Source organism: Topomyia yanbarensis, chromosome 1, assembly GCF_030247195.1.
Source record: "Topomyia yanbarensis strain Yona2022 chromosome 1, ASM3024719v1, whole genome shotgun sequence".
Classification (NCBI taxonomy): Eukaryota; Metazoa; Arthropoda; class Insecta; order Diptera; family Culicidae; genus Topomyia; species Topomyia yanbarensis.
This window is the reverse complement of record NC_080670.1, coordinates 175,829,198-175,856,986: the sequence shown is the minus strand read 5'-3', so window position 1 is coordinate 175,856,986 and position 27,789 is coordinate 175,829,198. Positions and strand designations below refer to the sequence as shown.

The following is a 27,789-nucleotide window of genomic DNA, read 5'->3' as shown; positions in this document are numbered from 1 at the left end:
TCTGCTTACCCTGAACTCTATAAATCCCACGATCAGGTTCATCATTTTCACCGCCACGGTAGAAGATGAGGTACCCTACTCTTAATGTGCTAACAATTCTTGATTTTTCATTTCATCAACAATAAAAATTCCCCCGATTGTCATCAATCGACTCAAACAGAAGGAATTTCTTTCATATACGTGAACGCATCGTGCAAATCATGTCATCATTTTCTGTTTTCAGTAGATGTATAATTTTAAGACCTTAGCATTTAGTTTCAAAATTCTATGAGTAGAAATTTTGACAGACTACCGTCCATAGACATGTTCGACACACACCCACACAGAGTGATGTCTCTTTGATTTGCGTATTCCTTTTAAAAAGTTACCTCTTTGCTAATATCTGACAGGGCTTAATTTCCTAGAAGTTTGGTTCTTTTCTTGCTATTCACATTTCTATAATAGATAAATTAATGAAATCTTCTACGTGTGTGTTTTTTTCTTCTCTTCCCTCTAATTTGTTTGCACAAGGCGCCTTTCTGTGTTTACAATTTGAGCGAATTTACTCAATTCGATTGCTATTCCTTATTTGTTTTTGTTATTTCGCTATTCATACACATACAATGATCATCGATAACTAATCAATGTTTGCATGCGATTACACGTCGTGAGAATGTGTGTGTGTGGGGGGTTTGCGCGCGTGAGTTGCGAGAGTACAAAATCGACACGCGCACAAAAAACAACGGTGTACAAACGTGTTCGTGTGCTTGCTTTGTTGTGTGATGAGAGTATTGGTGATGCTTATTTGCGACGCTACCCTTTGTTTCATACTATGTTTGTTCGGTTTTCCAAAGTTTTTTGCACTCAGCGGAAACCTCGTTTTTAGAGTCAATAGTTTTTTGTCTGTTTTTAAATACAAAAGTATCTGAGTGTGTGTGACTGATTTTTTATTGATTCACACTTTCAACATTTTAATAGTTTATCTGTATGCACGCAAAGACACTTATACAAGTACATTGATAACAATATGCGTTCGATAATGGTTTTGTTACATGAGACTTTCTCTAAAGTTTGTATATATCAATAGGTTTTTATGATGTATATATTAATCTCAAATATCGCTAAGTCGGATTTTTTTTTCTGTGTAACTATATCGGCTGGAGAAAAATTAATGGAATTCGTGCGAATGCGAGATAAAACTACCACGTAAAACGAGGATTTATTGACTGCTCTTTGCAGATGTGAATGTTTATATGAACAGAAATTAATGAGTTCTTTTTTTTATTTCGGTGAGTGTTTGATATGCTCTATCGTTAATATTGTAACTCTACGAGTAGTTGTATGCATCGATATTAGAATTTACGACGAGGAGTGTTGTTTATTTCAGAACCTTAAGAAAAAAAACTACAATGGCTACTACGAAATGAAATCTTTTGTGGTTTTTCGACAGTTTCGTCGCACCATTACATGCAATGTATAAATGTAGGGGGACACAAGTAGGTATTGGCAAGATGTTTGTTCGCTTCCGGTGAGTGTGTTGTTTTTTTTGTTTTGTACGAGGAATCGTCCTAGTGCTAGTCATGAATATCCATTGGCACGAGTTTGGGTTGTTTGCTTTTTCTCGCTACAGTATTGGTACTTTAATATTATATTTTTTTACTATTTCATAGGTCGACGAAGGACTGAATGAAATTGAAGTCGATTTTATCGCTGACTGTGCATGAACCGATAATGTTAGACATTGTGACAATAGCGATTTAAAAACATTCAAAATTTGTTGTCTGCTGTTACTACTTACTAAAGAAACTATTTTTTTCATTGTCATTTAAGAGAAAGAACCAATAGATTTGATTTAAACTTGTTTTTTGTGTGTTCAAAGAGAAGGCACGTAAAGTACATTTGTTGTTGTTTGTTGCTAACAGTTTTCTTTGTTTCTTTTAGTAACATCAGTATGTTTAGCGCTTCATAATTATAAATAGTTAGGAATTTGTTTTGCATGTACAAACATTCATAAACAGTTGTGTTATTATTGTAGTTGGTTTTGTGTTCTCTTAGTAGGTCTCTAAAGCTATTCTATTTTGTTGCAGTTTTCTTTTATGGCAAGTGGAAAATAAAGCGGGATCCTTCCCTCTTTCAATTATATTAATCAGAGTGCATTAGGTTCTTTACTGACACAATTAACCTCACTTTTCTTGACAGTTTGCTAGTATTGTTTACATGGGTTTAGAAAAATTTCATGGACGACTAGATTCGCTCGTAGTAAATCGCAAAGAATATTTCAATGTGCATATAAACATTACAAGCGAACTGTCAAAAATGAACACTCGAGTTCATTTATGACGTTACCGTAAAGTATTCTATGTAAACAGTACTACTGAACTGTCAAGAAAAGTAAGGATAACTGTATCAGTAAAGAACCTAATAGGTATCAATATTTTCACAGTGCTGCTATCAAAAAGCATAATAAGAAATATTGCGTGAAAAAAACGGGTGGTTAATGTCAGAGAAATAAGCGGAATGTCGCACAACATATTGTATGCGAACTCGCTTATCAGCTATCCCTTCAAACTTATTGACCCAGTGTTGCCACGTCTAGTGATACTTCAACTCGGAGATTTGTATTATCCTGGAAGTAGACTTCAAGAATAATATGAACAGAGAGATATGCGGAGAGAAATGACAAAAATGGCAACCTTCAATTCCATTGTTAAAATCTTGCAGTGCGTCCAAAAAGAGATAGATTGACCCGGCTGGCTCAAAAATTTGACAGTTTCGCTGGCTCAAGATGGCGTCTCCGCATATCTCTCACTGGAGGATAACTCAGTCTTCCCAAACGAACATCGTACACAATGTTCGCTCTGGTTCTGTGCTCATATTAAACCCAAATTTTGTGTACGACTGTTTCGTACCAAAACACGTGCACAATGTGCACATGTTCGCCAGGCACAACCGAACCCCCTGTACATACACGGTGAGCGTACACCAGGCGAACACACAGATTCGTGGCACCAGTTTTCTCTTTTTCGCTTTCATCAACACTAGCGTTGACTCTTTGTGCCTTGTGCGAATCGTGCTCGTGTACGCACCCGGTGTACGTGCAAAAAATGTTTGAACTAGAGTTTGTACATCGTTCGCTTGGGTTCGATGTTCGGGGCGAGTCTGTACATCGAAACGAAGCATGTTCGAAGTTGAACGCGTGCGCGAAATTTTGTACACAGATCCACACTTTTCGATGTTCATGGGAAGTCTGGGATAATTAGCTGAAATCAGATAATATCGAATCAAAACGATTGCTTGATAACTTTTTTGGACAGTTTTCACGCTTTTTATTACTAAGGGGTTATTGTGCGCTAATCCTGGTTTGAAAGTGAAACGCGGGTGAAGAAATCAGCCCTCAAAGAGTTGAACAGTTACAAGTATGCTCTTTTCAATCCTTCTGTATCCTGTCTGTGTAGCAATTTAAGGCATGTTGAGGTAAAGAAAAATGCTCACCGCTGTTCTGTGCCGTTAACACCTGACTTTAAATCTTTTGCGTTGGTGAACGGTTCGGTTGGTTTAGTTAAGTGTATCATTTCGCGTCCCTAGCTAACTGCAAAGAATCCGAGGGCATCTACTCTCGCTGTGGGGAATAAGCTGAGCGAACATTGTTCTCTCTCACGACTAACACGAGCAGAAGAGTAATGCAGGCTTGGTATAACCTGGAAAGTATACAATGGTATATTGTGGGGCGCAAAGAATCTCACTGGCCTAACTATCAGTTTAGAACTCATTTGGTGTTGATTCGATCAATCGGAAAAGACCACTACCCTTCTCGTCAAACATCAGTTGCAGATAAGCAGCAGCATCAAGGAGGTACAAGAAAAATGTCATCAAGATAGCTCCCTCTGCCGGGTTGGCTGTTCCTTGCCTCGTTACTACCGCCAGGCTTGAGCTTTCTTCACTAAGTGCGGCTGATGCAAACAACACGCTACCGGTGTATTATCAAAATACAAGAGAATTTGGAACAAAGCTTGACGATGTATATTTTGATGTTACATTCTCACTAAGATCTGGTTGAATGATAAAATGCTATCCGTTCGCGTGGTGGTGGTGTTCTTATTGCTGTGTCTAACATTTTCGTTTTTTGTCGGAGTCCGTAAGGCGGTTTATATACCATTCAGCATATCTGAATGAAACGTAGAAACTGTTTCATTGGAACTGCTTACATACCTCCGTAAACGCCACATGACTGTAAGATTGTGCAGTTTCATCTTCATACCGTGAAATATGTCTGTTCTATAGCAGATTCGAGTGGCATATTAGTCCTGTTTGAAGATATCAACCAGCCTAGACTCATTTGGATCCCATCGGGACCTGATTTTACATTCCCAGGCTCGACATTAGTGTGACAAGAAAAAAATGACCTATATCGGCCCACCCCTGAGACAATTCCTTGTCCTACCGGCAGTGCTTGCTCCAAATTTTAAGCAAATCAGACAAGTCTAGCTACCGGACCAACGTGCCTGAAGTTTGCATGGGATTTTTCGACAATTTATATGGAGAAAACCCGCTAGCTCGCATTTTTGCCGCTAGGTGGCACTGTATACATCGTATTATCACTATAAGCGAAAATAAGAAAGATAATTTAATTCTCTACAACTTTGTCGAAGACTGCTACTCAATCCGTCCTTGTTAACTTGGCGCTAACACTAACTTTTCAACGGGTAGAGATAGAAATTGGGTGTCTTCTACAAAGTTGTAGAGCAGGCAATTTGCAGTAATTCTTCCGGACATCTCAATATTCTATCTCTCTTCCATAAAAAGTTAGTGTTAGCGCCCTCTATGCTGTCACAGGTGGAATTAAAATTTTCTAACCAAAACACAACTCGTATCATGTACTACAATTGTTCTGACCATACTATTCAGTTAAATCTAACCATTATTTCACAAAAATATATAGTTCGTGGAATTCGCGTACTGATACATAACCAAGCGCTGTTAGGCCCCATGCAAAACTGACTCAGCCATCATTTTGTTAAAAGTTTAATAACTTATTTCAACGAAGCCGGATTTACTAGCATCCTTCGACAAAGTTGTAGACAATTAAATTATCTTTCTTATTTTCACTTGCAGTGATAATACGATGAATACAGTGCCACCTAGCGACGAAATTGCGAGCTAGTGGGTTTTCTCCATGTAAATTGTCGAAAAATTTCATGCAAACTTCAGGCGCGTTGGTCCGGTAGCTAGGTTTGCTTCAAATTTGATGCAAATACTCCTGATGGGACTAGGAATCGACTCAGGGGTGGGCCGATTGAGTTTTCAAAAATTCATCATTTTTCTGGGCAGTCGACACTCGACATCCTCACTTACAATCCTTCGAGTCGTCTGCTTATTGGTGGAATAGTCTTTCATGGACTGAAACAGGTTAGTCTACTTTCCAATCATCTGTCTAGCTCGTTGGACCTAGTTTTTGTAGGTGAAAGTGAATTACGTGTAAGTTCTGTTGTGGAAGCGCCCGACGTTCTAGTACCCGTTGACAATTATCATCCTTAACAATTTTTCTGAAGCTACACCGTTCTCTTCATTATGAAGACGAAACGATTACCCATAAATTAAACTTTCGTAAGATAAATTAGTCCTCACTGCGTCGCTCTCTAATGCGGATCAAATGGAACGTGTTACAACATTTCGCAAATATCGACAATGTTGTAGCACATCACTGGATCTTCTTTAGGAATGTGTTGCGCCTTCAGTTCTAGCTTCTGTGACTGGTTTCGATCGTATCTCGTTCATCGTCAAATTGCTAGTTGTATTGACACTGCTCGATCTGATTGCATTTCGAACAGCTCTGAAGTTCCTCAAGGTAGTACACACGGACCACTTCTATTATTGCGGTTTATTAACGACGTTGCCGATATAATAAGTCCTGGAAGCAAACACTTTTTCGCTGACAATCTCAAAATATATTTCGTAATTCATAATCAGTTTGACTGCCTGGTACTGCAACCCGTTCTGGATACTCTCAACGTCTGGTGTGTGCGGAATGTGAACTTGAACTTGAATATGACATTCCTGAGGATAAATCATACCATGTCATGGTGTGGCGAGCAATAACTTTTTCAAACTACCTCCCCACCATGGCACACCAGCCCACGCCAACGGGAGTCGAGGGGTTGTCTAGGAAGGCCCACGACAACTTGCAATCGCAACAAGAAGCTGTAGAGACGTGCGAGAGGGCACAAGACTTCCACCAATCAGGACAGAAAGCAGGCTTCACCGGGGGTGCCGTTAGCGGATCGCGAGAAACTGTGCTTCGAGAAAGCCAAGCGATGGAGTCCCTGTGCCCGGGAATAGTCACGACTATTGGGCGTTAAGTTTGCAAAAATATCTCCCTTTTCTCCTCTTGCATTTTGCTACGATTTTCATATTTAGGTCAACTAGCCTTTTATAATTTTACAACATGGGTGCTATAGAAAGCAAACTATCGAGCGCTCGGTGTATTTGAGAGAATCCAGCGTTCAACATTCGGTCACACATACTAGAAAATGGGGCATGGCTGCACCAAGTAACACATCAGACTTCATTGGGCTGGGCAGGTAGCGTGAGCGCCGGAAGAGAAGCCAGCTAAAGTTATGCTCAGCAGCAAAATGAGGTGAAGTGAGTGCACCCTTTACATTGCCCTTATACAGTACGATGGAGCAAATTTAGTCTAGATTGAGGCCTAGGCTCGTGTAAAATTGATTTCCTCTAACATAAATTTGCCTCAAGGTGAAACCGATGCTCCTTAAGCGAATCTTATGTGATCTTCCGGACCAAAGACTATTTTTTAAATCTCTAAAAGATTTTTAGAGTGTTGACGGACCGATATTCAGCCGTGACAGAAGTATCGAAAATTCGCTCTGATACGAAGAAATACAGAGTTTACTTACCAGCAAAGTAGGTCGAAATCGGTAGCGTGGCCTCCGATTCAAAGTTGAATTAGATGAATCTGCTGAAACACGGGGTTGGCTGTTTTAAAGACGATTGCATTCAGCATCAGTCGCAGCTGACGGCAGGAGGACCTATGATTTATATCGGGTGACCTTCGCCGGGTCTGCTCTACCTATCTATGTATTTCCTTTTTGACAAAGTTCAACTACCTGTTCGCCTTTTTGTGCCGCGGGTCATGAATTGCTTCAATTGTAAGCAATTGGAACACCCAGCCATCCATCGTAGTAATATGGTTTGTTGTAAAAATGCGGCAGGAATTATGGAGATGATCGTAGCGGAAGGGATGCTGAAAAGTGGATCTACTATAGGGGCAGGCCTCATGATCTCTGGACAAGTTCTGCGTACCTACAACGCTAGAAGAAACTGAAGCGTTTCCTTCACGGACGCTCTAAGCGATCGTTTTTTTTTGTAGAAATGCTAAATAGAGCTGCGCCACCGATCACTGCAAATATCTGAACTAACTTTTTACTGACGTATGTGACTCTGATGACCCCCGGAAAGAAATATCTTCGGCTGTTCCTAGAAACAATAGATTGAAGAGGAACATTTCTTCTCCTATGTTTCGTTGTAAAAGCCAGGTGTCCTTTCAAAATCCTCCAAACATAACAGCTCAAGGAAACTGGTGCAAAAACGAAGCAAATAGCTCCCGGTCTCGGAAATCAGAATTCAGCAAACGAGTTCTCAGCACGGAGAAACAATCCTGCACTGAATTAATAAAATTCTCAGACATTGTCGACCGGATTCTTTCAACCTGCAATATTTGTGACCCTGAGTGTCCTGATAACCTTTCTCCTCATTACAGCGATTGTATCTACTGATGGCTGATTTATCGAACGAGATCACGGATCTGATTACTGTTCTACAGTAGAACTGCAGAAACATTATCCCGAAAATCGATTCTTTTAAAATTTTCATACACAATTTTAAATGTCATATCACTGGAATCGAGATTATCCATCATCGAAACATGGTTTACTCCAGAAACAGACTTCAAAGTCCATGATTATAATATTAATCGCTTGGATCAAGAAGACTGTTACGGATCTCCTCTCAACACACGGCATTGAAAGGTTGGAAGCTAATCCCTAATTCCCACGATAGCGATCATCTGACAATCATAATTACAATTGCTATCGGTTCAGATCAATGTTTCGTACGGGATGAGTCGATAAGTATTGCGGCACGCTTGAACTTGCGTAACTTTTTTTATACTTGACCGAAATGAGTCAAATGTTGCCAAGTTTCTCTTTAGGGTGTATTGTTTACATCCGATAACATCAGCATTTTTCAGTAAGATTCCGGTCAAGATGGAAGAAAATAAGTAAACCATTCGGAAAAGGTTTTCATTCATTCATTCGCAAATTGCTGGGTTTTAGAACCGCGCCTGATGGATGTACATCTCAAAAATCCTCCAATGGAACGAATAAGTCAGGAGCTGGACGAAAACCGGGAACAGCACGTGAAAACCCACTGATCGTGGCGAAACACGAAAAGGAAATGATGATAAAGTAGAAACACGTACCGAAAACGATTGTGCAGGCTCTGATAGAGGGCGTCAATTGCAAATATCGAGCATATTACTCTTCCCTCCCGAAGCAAAACGTGATCACATATTGTTTCACCTCTGAAAATCTCAACGAACTCGGCTGGGATTGAGCCCAGACCCACACTGGAGGTTACGCTTACCGTTCAAACACCAGTGCCGTCTTCCAACTTGTTGAAGTTCTCTCTGAACGGCCTGATCGATTTTCAGCTGTCGAATAGCATTTTACACTCCGTATTATATAGCTATATAGCTTGTCCATCATCTCCAATCCTTAATCTGTTTGTGCATTCGCTACTCGTTCATCTGGATCAAGGATGGCGCAAAGGGTCCCTTTAACCTGGCAGTAACTATCTGCCAACAGATTCTCGTTCCGGTCGTTGGTAATGACCGACCTGAGCAAACGAAAAGCCCATAATACCCCCATGCATACGGTCCAAATTCAGCCCCACTACAATGGTGTTTTGAATGGGTTCAACCCATGAAAACACCATCACCATGGTCCGGAAGATCCCATTTAAAAACCTTTTTCCATATTTATGAGTTTTTGAGACCATGTCATGGTGTTTTGATGGTTGTAAAATTTTGCGCGGACCATATTCATGGTATTCTTATGGGGTTATATTGTGTTTGAGGCCATGGGAATTTACTCGGGGATCCCGAGCAAACGAAAAGCCCATCATACCTCCATGCTCATGGGGTTTGTCATGGGTGTTTGAAATGAGTTCAACCCATGAAAACACCATCACCATGGTCCTGTAAATCCCATATAAAATACTATATGTTGGTGTATTTATGGGTTATTGAGACCATTTTATGGTGTCTTGATGGTTGTGAATTTTGGTACGGACCATGTTCAAGGTCTTTTCAAGGGGCTATGTGGTGTTTGAACCCATGAATATTTGCTCGGGATGCCGAGGTTCTTCTTCTCCACCTCTTCTTGATCGTTTTGACGGCGCCGGTGGTTGAGTGGTAAGCGTGACCGCCCCTCATTTTAGTTGGTCTGGGTTCAATCCCAACCGGAGGTCGTTAAGATTTTTCTGAGGTGAAAAAATCTGTGGTCACGTCTTCCTTCGGAAGGGAAGTAAAACCATTGGTCCCCGGTCCATGAGTTAATGGATCGATATCTAGTCCAGATAGTGAAGTCACCTCCCTGGCGTCGGTAATCCAACTTCTATACTTACTAACAAATATCTCCTCCTCCCGTGACACTTGTTTATTTATTTATTTATAGTTATAGTTAATAGCAACAGACACAGTGATAATTTCTTAGTATATTTAAAAAAATAGACTGTAATCTGTAACGTGGAATGCGAAGGTCAAACTTGGATTATACTCTGTTGAAAGTCCGTTGCAAACCAATGATGGCACCGTTAACTCCATAGTTAGTCCGGCGAAGAGGTAATTGGAGGAATATATTATTGCGAAGAGAACGAGGACGAACGTTCATATTTATCGCACTAAGAAGTTCGGGACAGCCGAACCGATCGTGCAAAATATCCAAAATCGTCATAGCACGGGATAGGTCCCGCCGCACTTGCAATGTGTCCAGTCCAATAAGCAAACCACGACTTTCGTAACTTGGAAGCTGGTGAGGGTTGTGCCAAGACAATCGACAAAGGGCAAACCCAAAAAATCTGCGCTGTGCAGTCTCAATTCAATGGAGACACCGTTGAGATAATGAGGATTCCACACAACTGAACAATATTCCAGTGTTGAACGAACGAGTGACCAGTAAAGAGATTTCAAGCAGTAAATTTCTGAAAAGTGCTTAGATATTCTCATAATGAACCCCAAGCAGCATGATGCCTTTGCGACAATATAGCTGATATGCTGCTTAGTCAGTTGTTCATCAAGAAAAACTCCAATATCTTTGACACAATTCGCTCTGTCAATCGTGGATTCTGCTAGACAGTATGCGAAACGAATTGGCGTTTTTCCTGGAGAACGTAATGACCGTGCATTTCTTGGTATTTAGGGTCATTCGGTTGATTTCGCACTATTCCGCAAAGGTTTCCCGTTTGGCGTTGAAGGAAAGCTACATCATCAGTATTCCGGATTCTGTGGTATAACTTGAGGTCGTCAGCGAAAGACAACCGTGGTCATTCTGAACAAAAGTTGACGTCGTTGAAATACAGAAGAAAAATCAATGGACCCAATGCATTCAGCGGAAAATATTAGTACCAAAGCCAAGTCTATCCAACTTTGCCACTGCAATAGCGTGATTAATTTTGTCAAATGCAGCTGAAAGGTCCGTGTAAATAACGTCAGTTTGAAGGCCGTCTGACATGGCATCTGTCACATATGTTGTGAACGACAGCAGATTCGTAGATGTTGAACGTTTTGGCGTAAATCCATGCTGAGTCTCGGAGATATACTGTTTGCAGTGGCTGAAGATGGGTTCCAACATAGTCATTTCAAACAGCTTAGGAACTCCGCTTAGCGTTGTAATATCGCGGTAGTTGTCGACCTCCTTTTTATCGCCTTTTTTGTGAACTGGTAACATGAAGGAGGATTTCCAGACGTCGGGAAATACTTCGGTTGTTAGCGACAATTGAAACAGATGACAAAGAGGTTCAATTAGACCGGCAGAGCATTTTTTAAGAATAATAGTTGGTATATCATCTGGGTCTGCCGAGGTTGAAGACTTCATTCACTGGTATGATTGAAGTACATTAAGTGCCACACATGAAATCTGGGTCGGTGCCAGTTTTTCGTTGGAGAAAACTCTCGCAAACTTTTCAGAGAATAGTTAGCAAATCTACCGTGAACTAGAGCTCATACATTTTCATTATTTTCTTTGCTCGTTTACATACTTCCAGAATGTTTTAGGTTCGGACTTCAACTTACGTTGTACGTTTCGCAGGCTTGAAAAAGCTAAGATGTATTTTTAGACTTGGTTGACATGCGCGTAATGTTGTCGCAGCACGTAGCCCGCAAAATTGGAGTACTTCTTCAGAGCGGCTCTTTTAGTCGCTTTTGATCGTCTCGGTAGCATAGCTAAAACATTGGAAAAGGTCTGAACTGCAACGTGATGAAGCCGAATGAAGCCGAAGAAACAAGAGGATATGGAGAAGAAAAGCACAAACAAATGACGTAGTGGGCCTTTCTGTTACCATTAGTTTTGTTTCGGTTCGGTCATAGTTAATTTAATCGGTTTTTTTGGAGGTAAAAAGTGTCCATAAGTGTTCTAGTCGGTAGATCCGAGGTGAAGTTCGACCTTTTTTTCACTTTTCATCGTGCGCCAAAGAATCAGGATGCTCGGTCGGATGTTAATTTACTTCAAGGGCCACGGCCGCCATGCTTAATTTTACAAATATAATACTAATACACTCAACAGTGTCAAATGTTCCCACCTTTCTCTCCATCTTGGCTTCAAGTACTATATGCAGTGGAGGGTGGTGTCCAACAATCTTCACCTGAGGGAACGGTGCTGCGGTAATTTTTGGCGCGTAGTTAGATTTGCTCGAAATGCAGAGATCGAGGATTCTGTTGTTCTCGTTCACCACGTTATTCGTTTGGCACAGCAGATTTAGACTGTAGCGCAGTCAAGCAAACCGGTGATGCCAGGCATGAAAAGATAGTTTAGTGAAACTCGTTACTCTGCCTCAGCGCGAACCTTGTCTTCGGAATCACGTTTCTTGCGCCGAAGAAGTTATTCCTTAGCTCAGTTCGCCACGTCGCTCCACGTACTGAGCTGAGCATTCAGATTTGAGTCTGGATTTTTCTCCGAAGTTGTTCTATGGCACTCAACGTCGAACCAGCACTTCCGTTGGGTTTCTCGTGTGGTACCCAGCACTTCTGTGGCTGTTGTTCTAATTACCTCGTGGATCATCAGTAATACACTCAGTTGACTTATCAATGTATGTTCCGTTGCAAAGTTTGCTCACACCTGGAACCAGTTATGATAAGTCTTGTGTGAATCTTACGTACCACCAGATAACGATCAGAGTCAATGTTAGGTTCTCGGAAGATACTGTCTTCAATGACATCGGTGAAATCTCGACCGTCTATCGAAACATTGTCGATTTGGAAGCACATTTTGTCATTCAGGTGTCTCCAGGTGTGTTTCTAAATCGTCTTTCTTGAAAAATAGGTGTAGCAGATAGCTATGCTTCTAACTAGCTCGGGATACGTTAAGCTTGAGTCACTGTTGAGTTGAAGTTCTCTAGGTTGAAGTTCTCTATTCCAATACTGACCTGTACTTATATAATCCCGGTGAAGCGATTTATGTAATGTAGACAAGGTGCTCATAGAGCACATCTCTCACATCATCGGCTTTGTCAAGTGGTAACGCGTAGGCATTGAGCAAGCTGTAGTTGAAAAAGTTAGCGTTTACCATCATCATCAGATAAGTCCCCTGAAACATATAGAGATTATTTGGATCGCAATGCTGGGCTACAAGCGGTACGCGATAAAACCTTCTTTGGTGCCTGGTGGATTGCCCCTAACCTTCTGTATCTTCAGGTAGAATGAAAACGGCGAACATTCGTTATGGAGAGCGTTTTGTGACAAATGGGAAGTTTGAATTGAATAACGAAAAAATGAACTCTCCAGTAGCAAAAAAGGCAAGGATTACAGGTTATGATCGGTATTTTCTACTTAGCATTTGTACGAAATGCATTTTCATATTAGTATTTTGTGCACCATCCTAATGTTTGCAGGTTGTCGCGCATTTAAGACAGCATACCTTTAGAATGATTTTCCCTCCTCTTTGACAGTCGTACCATGCATAGAAATTTAATACAAGATTGCTGTAACTAATCCCGTTAATACAGTGGAAACAGGTGAACAATTCCTATCAGAACAAAGAATGTCAACAGAGGTTAAAATCTTATGATACTTTTCTGTTGAAATTGAGAGATTAGTAAAAGGATATATGCAATCTACATCAAAAGCAAAGCCTTATTGGTTCTACAATCTTAGTGCGGTATTTTGATCCTGTGTTTCTAAATAATCTTACTGAATAACACAATTTTGGGACCAATTGCCATAATTTCAGAAGAACCAATTATTTGTAAAATTTTTCCACACACTGCATCTTTAGTCTTTTCTTGTATTCGCGAAGGCTTAACAAATGACGATTAAGTCCCACAATCCACATTTCCAAAGCAGCCAGTCGCCTAAACTTTTGATACTATTTGCTTTAGTTTTTTTGTAAACCCTATCACATTTTGCAACACATTACAAATGTCAAACTATTAAGAAGTAAAATGATGTGCGTGATCGACTCTACTTCTTACAATATTCAAAAAGCACGAAAAGCGTCCGTAACTATCACTCAAGCTACTCGTAATCTGTTGACTAAACTAACACAGCGAAACAAACCTTAAACACTGCAGTGACCCGGCTTCTCAGGAGTGTACCGATTACGTTTACTAAGTTTCCTACATTCCCTCTACCTACATTGCATCAAAATCTAACTCCGATGTTCCCAGCAGATCCGGCTTTGGCCCCACCAGCAGATACACCTCCATGTGATCTTTCCCCTTCACGTAAACTTTCCCTCGAGGCTCGAAATCGTACCGTTCGGAGAGTACCGGAACACACGCACTGCCAACCTGTATCCGTCCGGGAATACCGGTCGAATCCATCCGGGATGCCACATTCACTGCGTCACCCCAGATGTCGTAGTACAGCTTACTGGTCCCGATAACCCCCGCGGTAACATCACCAAAGTTGTACCCGACTCGCATGATCAGATTAAACTCTAGTAGGTCCCTATTGAAGGAATCGACCACTTGCTGCATGGCGATCGCGAAAGCCACCAATGTGTAAAGATGCTCGTTATTATCGGTTCGACAGCCAGGATCCAATCCGGACGCAGCCATGAACGTACTGCCTATGGTTTTGATCTTCTCCACACAGCGAAACTCCGGTCTGGCGAGTAGCTCGTCAAAGTCCCCGATCAGCTCGTTAAGTACTCGCAGATACTCCTTCCCACCCAAGTACGATTCGTCGTACATCTCGTTGAAGTTAACGATACTAGCGAAAATTATTCCTATGCTCTTATGGTTTTCCGAATACTTTGCCGTATTTTTTAACTGCTCTGCAACATGTTTCGGAATAATATTATGCAGCAGCATATCCGCCTGATTCTTCATGTTCTGCACTCGAATTTTGTCCTGATTTGCTACCGCACTTCCGTAGAAACTTAACCGGTAGCTGATTTCGAACTCCCGATTCAAGAACCATACCAGAACCAGCAACAAAAACAGATCCATATAGATCTCCACTCGATAGTCATTGAACCAATCGAACTGTGCCTGCTCTAACTGACTCAAAGCTGCCAGCGTCGTCTCATTCCCATTCACCCCATTGCTAAACCCATCATTCATCCCATATTTCGGCTTCCACATATGTCCAACGGCGATTCCAATGAACGTCACCGAAGTCACCAGAGCCAAACAATTCCGCATCCAACAGTTCAACTGAGTGAAATTGCAAAAGTGAATAACGCAGATAAACATCAGAAACCCGTAGTGGAACTCAAAGATTCGGAACTTACTAACGTCCATCATGGCAAAATTAGACAGAATCGATATAACCGGAAGAGACATTAGAAATGCTCCGCAAATATGCCACGGATACCAATTCAATCGCAGGATCGTATCATAACAACTTCGACTGATAGCAGTTCGCGACGTCTGAACCAATCGGTGCGTCCTTCGGCAGACCTGTTTGGTACAGACGAACAACGCGAATATCTGAACCGCCGTAAAGCTAACAAAGATGCAAACCCAAACTTTGTACGACTCCAGGTAAACCGAGGGTGACAGAAGAAAGAGGGACGTTGATGTCGCTAGGTATATTAGAAAAGAAACGAAAATGTCTATGTAGGTGTTATATTTAGGTGTGGCTAGGGTCGGAGGACCACCTTCCAGTTCAGACTCACTGCCGAAACGATGAGCTTTCGAGCGAAATTCGTGCTCCATCTGACGAGATTTAAAGCGAAGAGAGATTGGTAGGAGAGGTGGTTTCACCAGATAACTTCGCTGGCTACGTGCATTGTCACGTACGCAGCGAATGAGCTGCAGATCGGATTGTTTGCGCAGTTGCTGTAAACATGCTGCCAGCGGATCCGGATGGTGTTCCTTAATCACACAACGAATATCGTTCACATCTCCGTTCGTTTTCACAGCTATAACCGGTTCCGGGTCAGTCGCAGATGCTGCTCCAACCATCACAGAAAGACTAGACTGAGAACTGGTAAAATATCCGGACACTCGGTGGACAGATAGAGCCGCATTTTGGTTCATCAGCATGATTTGATGCTGAATACTAGATCGTCTACTGTTCGATCGAATACCGGAATCTTTTCGGGACGTTGCCGAGGGACATAAACTTGCCCCATCGCAAAGCAATCGACCTCCTTGACACATCGAACTGTTTCTACTACTCATATCTACACTGTTCGCCGCGATTGTGGAACTTCGAGGTCTTCCACTTTGTCCCTCAGTCACCAGTGAAACTTTGTCGCACTGCGACCGATAGCTTCCCGTCCGCGCGAAAGGTGATATATCGCTTCGACTCTGAGATATGTACGACCTCACATCGATGATATCATCGAAAACGGAATTTTGACTAAGGCTGGAATGCCTACCCTCAGCTCCAGCAGCAGCACCACCGGCACTGAGAGACTTCGAGCCCTCCCGATCGCGTGTTCGCGCGGCTCCTGCAACCGAACAACTCGACACGTCCAACTTTATGCTGCTCGGTCTCGGGGTAACGATCACAATTGGCAACTGCTGGTAGCCACCGCTCTGCTCTAATACACATGGCACTTCTTCACATTTCCTACTACTATCACAGTCTTTGTTCTCTAGCTCGGGAGCCAGAGGTGAGGTCACCTGACCTCCACCTGACGATTCAATCTTTTTCAATAGTTTGCTTACCTTCCAACTCTTAAATTTTGAACCCTTTTCGTTAACTACCATTACCCCAGTGTCCTCCTCTCCTTCGTCCGAATCGATTCCGTTTGGCATCGACTTGGTGCTGACGATGATCTTGGGCTTTTCCACATCCCGCTGGTTGTGATTCTTACCTCCTTTCAGAAATTTGGTCATCTTCGAAAGTGAAGCTATCCGAGGTCGGGGGCTGGAAACTGGTGATGGATTCAGGGATGTCGACACGGGTCCAGCAGGAGATGCCGGCGGAACTGCCGGTTGGATGCTGGATAGATTTGTTGCACTCTGTGAAAGACAGTCCGTTGCAGGGGATAGAGATCCACCGTGTTGCCGCGCGAAACTGTCCGCTTCTAGCAGTGATGAGACAAGCGCGTTCACGGTTTCCCCCTGTAGATCGATGCTCGAAAGGCCTTCCGTGGTTGAACTGAGCAGTTCTTGCTTTTTGCTGAGGACAAAGTACGTTCGGTGACCTGAAACGATGTTGGTTAGTTGGTTGTGTTTCGCTTATCAAGAGTATTTAATAGGGGTAAAGATTTCAGGCGGCATATAAACAAAAGTGCGTGCTACGTCAAAGTATATTAGAAATAATTACTAGAGACCCCCGTTGTAAGGCATCACCAGTTACACTGAATCAGCTCAATTCTTCAGATTCGGTGGCGCTAGGGTGCCCTAGATTAAGCATACCAAGCGCATTTGTCAATGCCTACTTTGGTTGGGTAAAAAGAGCAGGTTTTGTTGTGGCCGCATTGCAACACCTATTCGTCACTAGATGCCGCTTTGGACAATACTGACAGTTCTTTGGAAAATCAAAATAGTGGGGCCTGTAGTATATATTTCTTTTATGGTACAAGGCAGGAATTACAATGCTTACCATCAACTTCATCGCCTTCTTCGATGAGATACGAGTCACCAAGAAAGCTGCAGGTCTCCTCCGAAACGTGCACCTGGTCTGGTCTTCCGCTGGATTCCATTCTAAAATTGAAAATATGATTAGAAATAGCTAATCAGGATGCTATATTGGAGTAGGTAACTAAATGTAATACGGAACGGTATGTTCGAAATTCGAACAACCGTCTAAGCTCAACAGTTTGTATAATGGAGCAGAGGTAGAGGAAAACTGAAGAGCTTATGTGTTCTGTGTTAGGAGCGGCTCGCTTCAGCATCTGACATGGAACGGGCTGCCGAAGAAAAAAAAGTGCTGCCTTGTCAGCTATATTCTAGATAGGAGCGCCACATCACGAGTACAGATATCGCAGTCATATCTTTAAATAATATATTCTACAATTTAAGAATTCTTTTTAAAAGCTGTGATTAGTAAGGGAAGGTTGACCCGCGTTATCTTCGTCGAGGATGCTTGGATACTGTTCCCACCTCCAGCGCCTTCGTTCGTCATACTACTTGACGCGTCGATTTATCGTTCGCTAAACTCCTTGCTTCAAAGCTTCCACATCATGTCTGGAAAGCACTGAGACCGTCTCATAGAGTCTACTTCAGATTCACACCTCTAGCCTTCATGAGAGCTACACCATTCAACGCTATATGTCGTCCAGCACTTCCGTTGCCTTCTTCAAAAAACTATCTATCCGTTCTTATGACTCACTCAACTGTAGAGTGTTGGATGCAATAAATCGCTAGGCCGTTGATGCTGTTGTTTATATATCTCCGCGTAATCACCAAGTATTTAGCATCTCTTTCTTGGCACTTTCTAAGAATATAGCTTTATCTGAAAAGATCCGTTATTAGAGACACTACAATTGCACAACCAGTTAAACGGCACAATTTACCCAACTGAGCAATATGTGACCAGGCCGCTGCACCGCCTCCTCGATTATTATTCCAGTATCGGAGACGGTAAATATTGTTTTTTTTTATAGCAAGGTTTAAAAAGCTTTAATAGCCTGTTCTGCAATGTATTGTCACAGTGTGGGATTCACGATTCACTTTCGTACCTAACCGCTTCCGCGAGGGTTCTCATTGAGGTTTCGTCGCATCTCTTTCTTCTGCTCTATCTCGGTGCCTCACTTGGTTCATGAAACGGCTCGACCATTAGGCCACTCAACCTTCGACTCTTCTTTTGCCTCTTGTCTCCATCTATTACATCGCCATTTAGCACTCGTCCCAGTGAGCCGTTTAGATTCTGATTCCAAGAACCATTTAGCTCGTGTTTCCATGAGTCATTCAGTTCCCAGCCTTATCACGATCTCCTCGGGTAGTCCCCGGCGGGGAACTCATCTTACTCTGACTGAGAGTTTCCTGGCGGAGAAATTTCTCTCGACACCGATCCTCTCTTCTTTGAACCATTTAGCTACTAGCTTTATCGAGATCGGTAAGCTACCCTACTCTGACTGAGAGTTCCCCGGCAGCAGAACTTCTCTCGGTACCGATATCTGTTTTGTGAACCGATTAACTTAGATTTTTGGTGAATCTACTCTACTGTGAATTCCCTGGCAGTAGATTTCATCCGATACCGATGTTCGTTTCCGTGAGCCATTTAGCTCCCCGATTCGTTCCAATCTACTCGGTGGTGAAGTTAGCCTACTCAACGGGCCAGACAGTAGGTGCTGAGGTCTGTACAACAATTCCGAGTGGAGCGTAGTTTCCGGTTCACTGTCGCCACAACGACCCGCTGCTGGCTATTCGATGCGGTGTGGTCAATCTAGTCCCCGACGGCGAATCTAGTCTACTTATGAGCAACACGGTAAGGTGTCGAAGTCGGCCCGGCGATTCCGGTGAAGCCTGATGTCCGGTTCGCTGGCGCCCTGGCGACCAGAACCCGGTGCTACATCGCATACGACTCAACTGGTCCCCGCCGGTGGACCTACTCTATACCGCTGGAGAGTTCTCAGGCGGCGAACTTTCATCCGAGACCCATTTGTGGTTTTACGGCTCTTAGGCAACCGGCGCTACTATGTTGATTCCTTCGCCGCTTTCTCCGCAGCTCAGAGAGTATACTCGTAACTATTCTGTTGACAACAGCCCAGATATGCTTGTCGTGGCAAATATCTTCGACTATATTGTCAACTGTTACACCAGACGTACCGCTTCGAACCTAGGGTATTCGAAGACCACGTGTTCTGGTGTTTCTCCGGACAAAGGAGTGATGAAGCATGTCCAAACTGATGCGGGTACTTCCGGAAGCATCCGTTCTCGGACAAAAACTGCGCCATATAGAAGTTCGGCTTTCCATGCTTCCTATGCACCCAAGCCGACACATTCGGGAAGAGTCGGTGGGTCCATCTAACTTTCTCCGCGTTGTCCAACTCTTGCTGCTACTTAGCCAACGAGTCTGCTTTGACCAGTCTCCTTACTTTTCGTGCATTACACGTCCTCAGTCAGAGTGATGCATATGAGGATCATCCCGGCAATTACGCATACCGCCTCCGACGATATCGCTTTGCACGCGCTCGCAATACGAACAGCTACTAGGATTTGAGGATGAGACACCCGCCAAGAGACGTTTCGTGCTGCGTCTTGCTTCTTCGATGTTCGGCATAATACTTGCCAATGCGTTAGTTATACTCGCATACATAGTCGACCTGGCTGTTGAAATATAACCGATCATTGACGATCACATTCAGATGTTTCAGCGCACGCATCGGTGGGATTGAGTGTCCCCCGACGCTGATCAAGACACGTCATCTGCAAAGCCGATGATCACAACTCCCCTCGGTAGTTCCAGTATTAACACTCCGTTGTATATTATTATATTCCAGAGAGTTGGGCCGAGTATGAAGCCCTGAGGTACTCTCGCCGTGACCTTAATCGACGTCTGCCACATGTACGTTTCGTAGACCAGTACTCGGTTCTGAAAGCAACTTCTCAAAACTTTGCGCAGATAGTCCGGAACCCGCCTCCTGTGCAGCGCTACGGCGATAGCCACCCAGCTTGCACTGTTGAACACGTTCTTCGCGTCGATTCGTTACCACGGCTCAGTAGCGATTACCCCTTTTCTTTTGCTTCAATGCTTTTTCCGCGCTCGTGATGATTGTGCGGATGGCTGACTGTCCATCGTCGAGATCCCTTTTCGGAACCCGAGCAACCTCTGCGATAGTCCGTTCATACTTTCAGCGTAATTCGGCAGCCTGTTGAGAATGACAATAATTTCTAGAAGTTTATCAAGAGTATCCAGCAGGCATATAGGCTGATACAATGTTGGATCTCCTGGTGACTTGACAGCAACAGCAGCTTCTGGATCTTCCATTTATCCGAGAAGTAGTCTTCGTCTAGGAATTTCTGTGGAACTATTCTGAACATGTTCGGAACCTCCAGGATCGCAATCTTCAGTGCCACGTTGGGGACACCGTCCGGATCGGAAGCTTTCTTCGCTTTCAGCCCTTTTGCCACTATAAGGAGCTCGTCGTTGAAGACTCGATTCTTACCAACATTTCCACCGTCTGCATCGATGACCATGCTGTTGGATCGGGAAAACCCCTCCACGATAATCTTCAATTTGTCAGCGCACATTTCAGCTGGCGTCGTTGGGCCACTGATCTTGGCCATCACGACGCGATACGCATTGCCCCAGGGGCTAGCGTGTACTTCTCTGTAAAACTCCATCTAGCAGGTGGACTTGCTTGGCACTATCTCGCGTTTAAAAGCGGCCCTGGCCGCCGGGAATGTCGCGGTACACTCTTCTCTGACTACCTGGGATCTTGTTCTCTGAACGCGTCTTCCGGCTTTCAGGCAGGCAGCCCGGACGATGCTGAGTGCAATACGCTGGACGCTGGTAGTTCCTTCCCTTTATTTTCCTCCACATTGTTACATCACATGCCCTCGCTACTGTTTCGGACAGCTCATCGGCATTCGAAATTTGCGTGAGGCTATCAGCACGAAATACTTTCCACAAACAGGTCCTTGTCGAAATCCTTTATTTTCCATTGCCGCTCGCCAGTCCTCACTCTCCGCGTTCCAATGCAATACCGCGAACCAATGGTATAGTGGATCGCTTGGTGGTCGCTATGTGTGTGCTGCTCACCAAGTCGCCAATTCATGTTTTCCATCAGCGACGGACTGTAGACTGTTAAATCGATGATTGATTCCCGACCATCTTTTTGGAATGTGCTAGAGGAACCTTCGCTGCACAGTCTTACATCCAGTTTCACCGGGGCTTCCATCAAGCTGTTGGTCAGCCTGCTACTTCACTCCAGCAATCCAGTAAACCTTGGAGTTATTTCATAGATCTGTACGTCAGTGAAGTGAACAAAAAAAAACAATTACCCTGTGCATTTTGTGGATCGAGATGTCTCAACTTGAGTACACTGACTGGACCTTGAGACGTTGTTTCACAGCGGTCATTGACTTAAAAGCCTCTGGAATTCGTCCAGCTTAACGAGAGGTGGATCGCTTGTTAAAAAAGAAAATGTGTATTGTCATTTATAAAGTTAACCTTATTCAGCTGCAACATGTAAGAAACGTGGTATTGATTTATTTATACTGGTCTTCGATTTACTCGTACAGACAGCTCCTTAATGGCAGCCCTAAGTTTGCGCCGCTAAAACAACAAAAATGATCCATAAAAAATTGAAAAACGATCCATAAAAAAGTTGTCAATGTTCCATAAAACAAAACTGAAAATCCATAAAACAGTGTGAATGATCCATAAAAAGGGGTGATTTGATCCATAGATTATGTAAAATTGAACCATAAAATGGTCGCAAAATAGCACTAAAATAGTAATAAAAGAGCAATTAAATTCAACCAATGCCCCATAAAAATATTGGAAATGTTCCATAAAATGATACATTTTGCGCCATAAATTAACTGACATTGATCCATAGAATATTAACAATGCACAATAAAACACGTCGATATGTTCCATAATATCGACAAAAATGTTCCACGGTATTACAAAATGGAGCAATAAAATGTCAGAAAAAGTTCCATAAATTTGATGAAAATGTTTGCTAAATAATTTTTCTTGGTCCATAGAAGATGTAAAAATGAACATTAGAAATGATTCATATATCGAACGTTAAATAATGGTTCATGAATCTTTACAAAACGATCCATAGGAAAAGAAAATGTAAAACGATCCATTAATATGTGCTTATGCACCAGAAAAATTAAATTTAATGAATTCATGCGAAATTTTTGCTGTTCGAACTAATAATAAAGTTTATTACATTTGGTTGTAATGTCAAACTACAACAAACCATGCATACATGCACTGCATATAACTACAACAAACAAAGCATACATTATAGTTAAACTTAAGCTTCCGTATCCCACTAGTCAAATAACTGACCTTAGCTAACCTGAAATCATTATGGCAACTCTTTAAACGTCAGGGTATTTATGAAATTAGAGCGCTGAGAGTTATTAGACCACTGATACAGGCTGGCATGAGTCGCAAATACTATCTGAATAACTATCTGAAGCGAAAACGGACACTTTATACACGAACACTGACTAATGTGGCTACGCCACATCGCTATCTAGTGCACTGTCCGACTTCGCTGCCGCTCAGTCGGCTTTTAACTAGCTATAGCCCCTATGTTTAAGTAAACCGGGCAAACGAGAGGACCACAGGTTTGCTTGCAATTCCAGCTACGGATTAATCAATGCCTCGTCCAACGGATCCTCAGCGGCTTTGCGCCGCTTCGGATCCTTGGCCTCGGATATGCGGCCAAGCCGCATCACACTAGCTCCCAGTATAAGCTCACTTGTTAAAACACTGTCACTGTTATGAGAATTATTAAGCACAACTTATTTTTTCAGTTTACCATAAAATTTCGCATGAATTCATTAAATGTATTTTTTCTAGTGCATAAGCACATATTAATGGATCGTTTTGCATTTTCTTTTCTTATGGATCGTTTTGTAAATATCCATGAACCATTATTTAACGTTCGATATATGAATCATTTCTAATGTTCATTTTTACATCTTCTATGGACCAAGAAAAATTATTTAGCAAACATTTTCATCAAATTTATGTGACTGTTTCTGACATTTTATTGCTCCATTTTGTAATACCGTGGGACATTTTTGTCGATATTATGGAACATATCGACGTGTTTTATTGTGCATTGTTAATATTCTATGGATCAATGTCAGTTAATTTATGGCGCAAAATGTATCATTTTATGGAACATTTCCAATATTTTTATGGGGCATTGGTTGATTTTAATTGCTCTTTTACTACTATTTTAGTGCTATTTTGCTACCATTTTATGGTTCAATTTTACATAATCTATGGATCAAATCACCCCTTTTTATGGATCATTCAAATTGTTTTATGGATTTTCAGTTTTGTTTTATGGAACATTGACAACTTTTTTATGGATCGTTTTACAATTCTTTATGGATTATTTTAAATATTTTATATGCAAAAGTACATTTTCCCCTCCTTAATTAGTAATAATTCTATGTTAAAAGGTAGTCTTAGTAATGTTAAAACCATAGTTGTCAGCTACATTATTAAAATTACGACAACATACATTGAACGGATTGTTTTGAGAAAAAAGAGTACGATACATCGGTAACCGAAAGAAATCAGTTCGTCTTGTGGGTCTAGGTGGTACTTTGAATCCGAGCTGGCTCAGCAGCTCTGGGTTATCTATATTGTTTCCCAGAAGATCAAAGACGTAGAGCCGTTTTAGCATTATCCTCCGACTTGCACGAGTTGGCAAACGTAGATTGTATCGATGTTCATAGAAATTCGAAAGTCGTATTGCTCTAGATCAATTTATCTACAACATTAAACACTTCGTAGAACATGTTAACCTAACGGTCAAGAAATTGCAAATTTCCAGAGCGACCTAGAATGGTCTGTTAGTCCCTCTATAACCTTTCCGAAGCTCTCATTTTTCAGCTGATCCATTATACTCATGATGACTTCGTTGAAATCCGGACCGAGCTGCCTATTGACCAAGTCATCTTATTTCTGGAACCGTCGTCTGAAGATATTACGATGGCGTAAACGTTATCTGGTGTCACGATCAATGGAAACACCGTTTGCTTTCAGTGGAACTTTTCTAATGCACCATCCAACGGTTACTGAAACCATTTTCAGGTAGCTGTCGATGTCGTTTGCCATATTAAGGGTATGATTTTCTTCCAGTAGCGAGCCGGTAGTTCTCCGGATGACCACCCTGTTAAACCTGTGGAAGTCTTTCCTCGGAAGAATCGGAGACTTATTCACCTAATTCGCAAATTACCGAAAAGTAATTGGAGCTGAGCCATAACCAGTGATGTACCAAATCGGGTTTTTTTTTTTTATTTTTATTTTCGGCTTTTCTTGGTTCGCTGTCTGATAGTGAGCGGTTCATTCTAGCTTGGTATTTAGATCTTACTTCTTCATCTTTTAACCGTTCCATGTCCAGCCTTGGTTCGTTTGGCCTGTTGTGACCGACTTGGAGTAGGATGAATCCTCTTTAGTGTGTTATCAGGCGTTATTTTTTCTTTTAGTGTGTATTCTATCATTTTATGATCGCTTCGTAATGATCCATCTATGAATGCTGTTATTTTTGGTAGTTTCATGAAACCCATGTTTGTCATAAGCACATGGTCGAGTGGATTCGCGTTTGTAGATTTGTGAGTGCTATCAGGATCATTCTATTAACATGTACTATCGTGCTTGGGAAACACTCTTTCCGTTACCCCAGGTGATTTTGACCGTTGGGGATGTGCTGAAGGTTAGATAATCTTTCAATCTCAGCCCTTGAAGGAAAGATTTCAGTCCTGGACCATTCGCATTGCAGTATTCGTGATATAAGTTTTTTCCAATTATTTGCTTGTCTTCTTCTGTGAGATCTTGTGTCCCTAAGTGCGCGTTCACGTCACCTACTATAATGACGTTATCTCTGATTTTATTTGGTAGAACAGTGGGTATCTAGCAATGGCATTGAATTCTCTGCTTTCAGTGCTCGTTTCACTTCTTATGTAAGTCGCGCTAAACAAAACTTTTCGGTTAAACATGTCGAGCAGGTATGAGCATGAATTATCGCTAATTCTGTTGAACCTATTTTCGCCATATATTTGTTTAGACACCAAAATGGCCGTTCCTCCACCTTTTCTGTCCTTTGCCCTTTCGACATTGTCGTTGAGCCAGTAGAAATCTTCCGTTTCCATCGTGCACTGTGCTAGTCTGGTTCCTTGTAGTGCTACTAGGCTATATCCTTTCCTGGCAAAAAAGAGGTCCATCATTCTACATTTTGTATCTTCTGAGCATCCACGAACGTTCCAACTTAACAACAAAATCCTCGACCGGTCTACCCTCTCTGGCTTATTTACCTCGAACCCCTGCGTGCCTGTTCTGATATCCTGTTCGTTTATTCCCATGTTCCGCTGCAGATTTGCCAGTTGGGTTATAGGTGGTGCGAAAGTTTCTGCAGCTGTTTTTGCCTCCCTCGCGGGTACTTCTTGCGTTGGGTTCGTTGAGCACTGTATTCTGTGAGATATACAGTCGTAGTGGTTTCTTGATGTGTTCCTCCACTTCGCGCTCGACAGCTGATATGCTATTCTTAGCACCCCGTGCGCCCTAGCTGTTCGGTTGAAGTAAATGATAGGCCCATTCTCATAGTATACGTCAATTCTTCTCTCCTGTCCACCCCACTCATTTGTTTCGGCTAGTCTTTCTAAAAATTCGTTGATCTTTCTATCGATGGTTTCTTCTAAATGCTCGGGGTTTCACACCGTATCTACTAATGATGCTCTGAAATCTTCCATGTTCTCCCTGATATAGTTTACCACTTGTCTTCTTAGATGGAATGGTCTGAGGTGATCGTCACAATTGGCTTGTGTGTTATAGAATTGGCATATTAGTGCCGAGAAAAGGCAATGACCGCCACGCGATATTGTTTTCAGCATCACCATTCCACCATTATACTTCATTTGCTCCATTTTCCGGACTGCTTGAACTGGCGATCTTATCTGACGATAGTTTGAACGTTAAATCCTGCGGTGTCTGTTAATTGGAGAGCTATTTGTATTCAAGTCCTTGCTTAGCACGAGGTCATCATCATACCATGTAGACGCACGAAATCAAAAATAAGGAGTGTTTAGCGCTTTATTGATAATTATAATCTAATTTAGGACAAAGGGCGGATAAAGGGAGAAAAAAAACACTTATAAATGTTAAAGAATGGAAATATTACTAATATTGTTGAGATCTATCCTGTTGGAGCTGCAAATTCAGGCTCTCTGATTGGACCCCCATCAGACCCCCCCCCCAACCCAACCGCAGACGAGACAGGAAATGGCACCCACCAAGTCACCTGCTCAAGACCGGGAGCGGGGACCCGCGATTCCGACCGCGATACTGAGTGTGCGGCCCAAATGCGCGGGCGTGGGGACCTGGCGATCGCGCGGGGATGGGCAAATACTTGTTCGCGCTTGAGCCGCGTTGATCGGTTTATATGTGCAGTTATGTTCGCTAGACCATCGGGATATTTTTGCTCTCTCGAGACTTGGGACGTATTGGTGCGTGGACGATCGCGGTTGCACCCTCGCCCCTGCCCACCGTGCCGAGGATATCGAACGTTTATATGGTAGCGTATTCGATCGCGTAGAGTTATGGAGGTATGTCGCGTGTGATGGCGTGTAAGCGGCCTCGCGCGCATGGCCCCGATTCTGCAGCCAGGTGGCCATGTGGTAGGGACTTCCTGACGTGACCGCCTGTGGATTCGCGTTTGTAGATTTGTGAGTGCTATCAGGATCATTCTATTAACATGTACTATCGTGCTTGGGAGACCGCGGGCGCAGGTGTGCATGAATAATCGCAGATGGCTGCCAAAGATCCAGATTCAGTCCAATTTTAGAGTTTGTGCTCATAGCCCATCCCAGGGTGCCTCCAGAGAGGACTTGACCCTAAGCCCATATTGTATATTATTTCGACCATGGCATAGGTGGGTGATAAAGGTCCTCAAGATAAGTACTAAGTTTGATCACTATGTAGCTTAACCAAAAAGAAAATAATCGTATCCCCAGTTTCTGTGATATGATCACTGTAATACTGCTTTGGTGGAAACGCCCCCGGACCACATCAAGATACAGTATCACGCCGAGGGAAAATCAAACAGTAGGCATGATGTTACACACAAACTTGTATAAATGAAAAATGTATAAGTTTTTTTCAACGCTCGATGAAGAAATGCGTCTAGTTAAAGTTGACTAATCTTTGATCGTAACACCCTTTACGTAAACCATCACACACTGCAGGTTTGGCAGAGAAAGATCAGTATCTTCTCGAACATGTCGAAGATTACTTTGCCTTCGGCAGCTAAGGAGCCTCTAAACAAAGCAAACAGCTTCTGTCTTATGAGGCCCAGTGAGCACAGTCAGTGCTGAAATCTCTCCCCTCGGTCCATAGACACCCGCTTCGATTCCGGTCTTCTGTGGATGTAAAACAAGACCAGGTGTCGAATGTACCAGCCACCACTTTTGGAG

General features: G+C 42.6%; 1 protein-coding gene across 2 annotated transcripts in view; it reads right to left on the bottom strand.

Annotated features, from left to right (window-relative positions):
- Nucleotides 1-194: 194 nt before the first annotated feature.
- Nucleotides 195-27,789, bottom strand: part of LOC131682135 (adenylate cyclase type 9) — a 102,990-nt gene continuing 75,395 nt past the window's right edge. For both annotated transcript variants that reach the window (XM_058963379.1, XM_058963388.1), the window contains 2 exons: nt 17,273-17,373; nt 195-16,871 (listed from right to left, as the gene is read on the bottom strand). In XM_058963379.1, the coding sequence (XP_058819362.1) occupies nt 13,897-16,871; nt 17,273-17,373 (3,076 nt within the window). In that variant the 3' untranslated portion in view covers nt 195-13,896. The remainder of the gene's footprint in view (nt 16,872-17,272; nt 17,374-27,789) is intronic.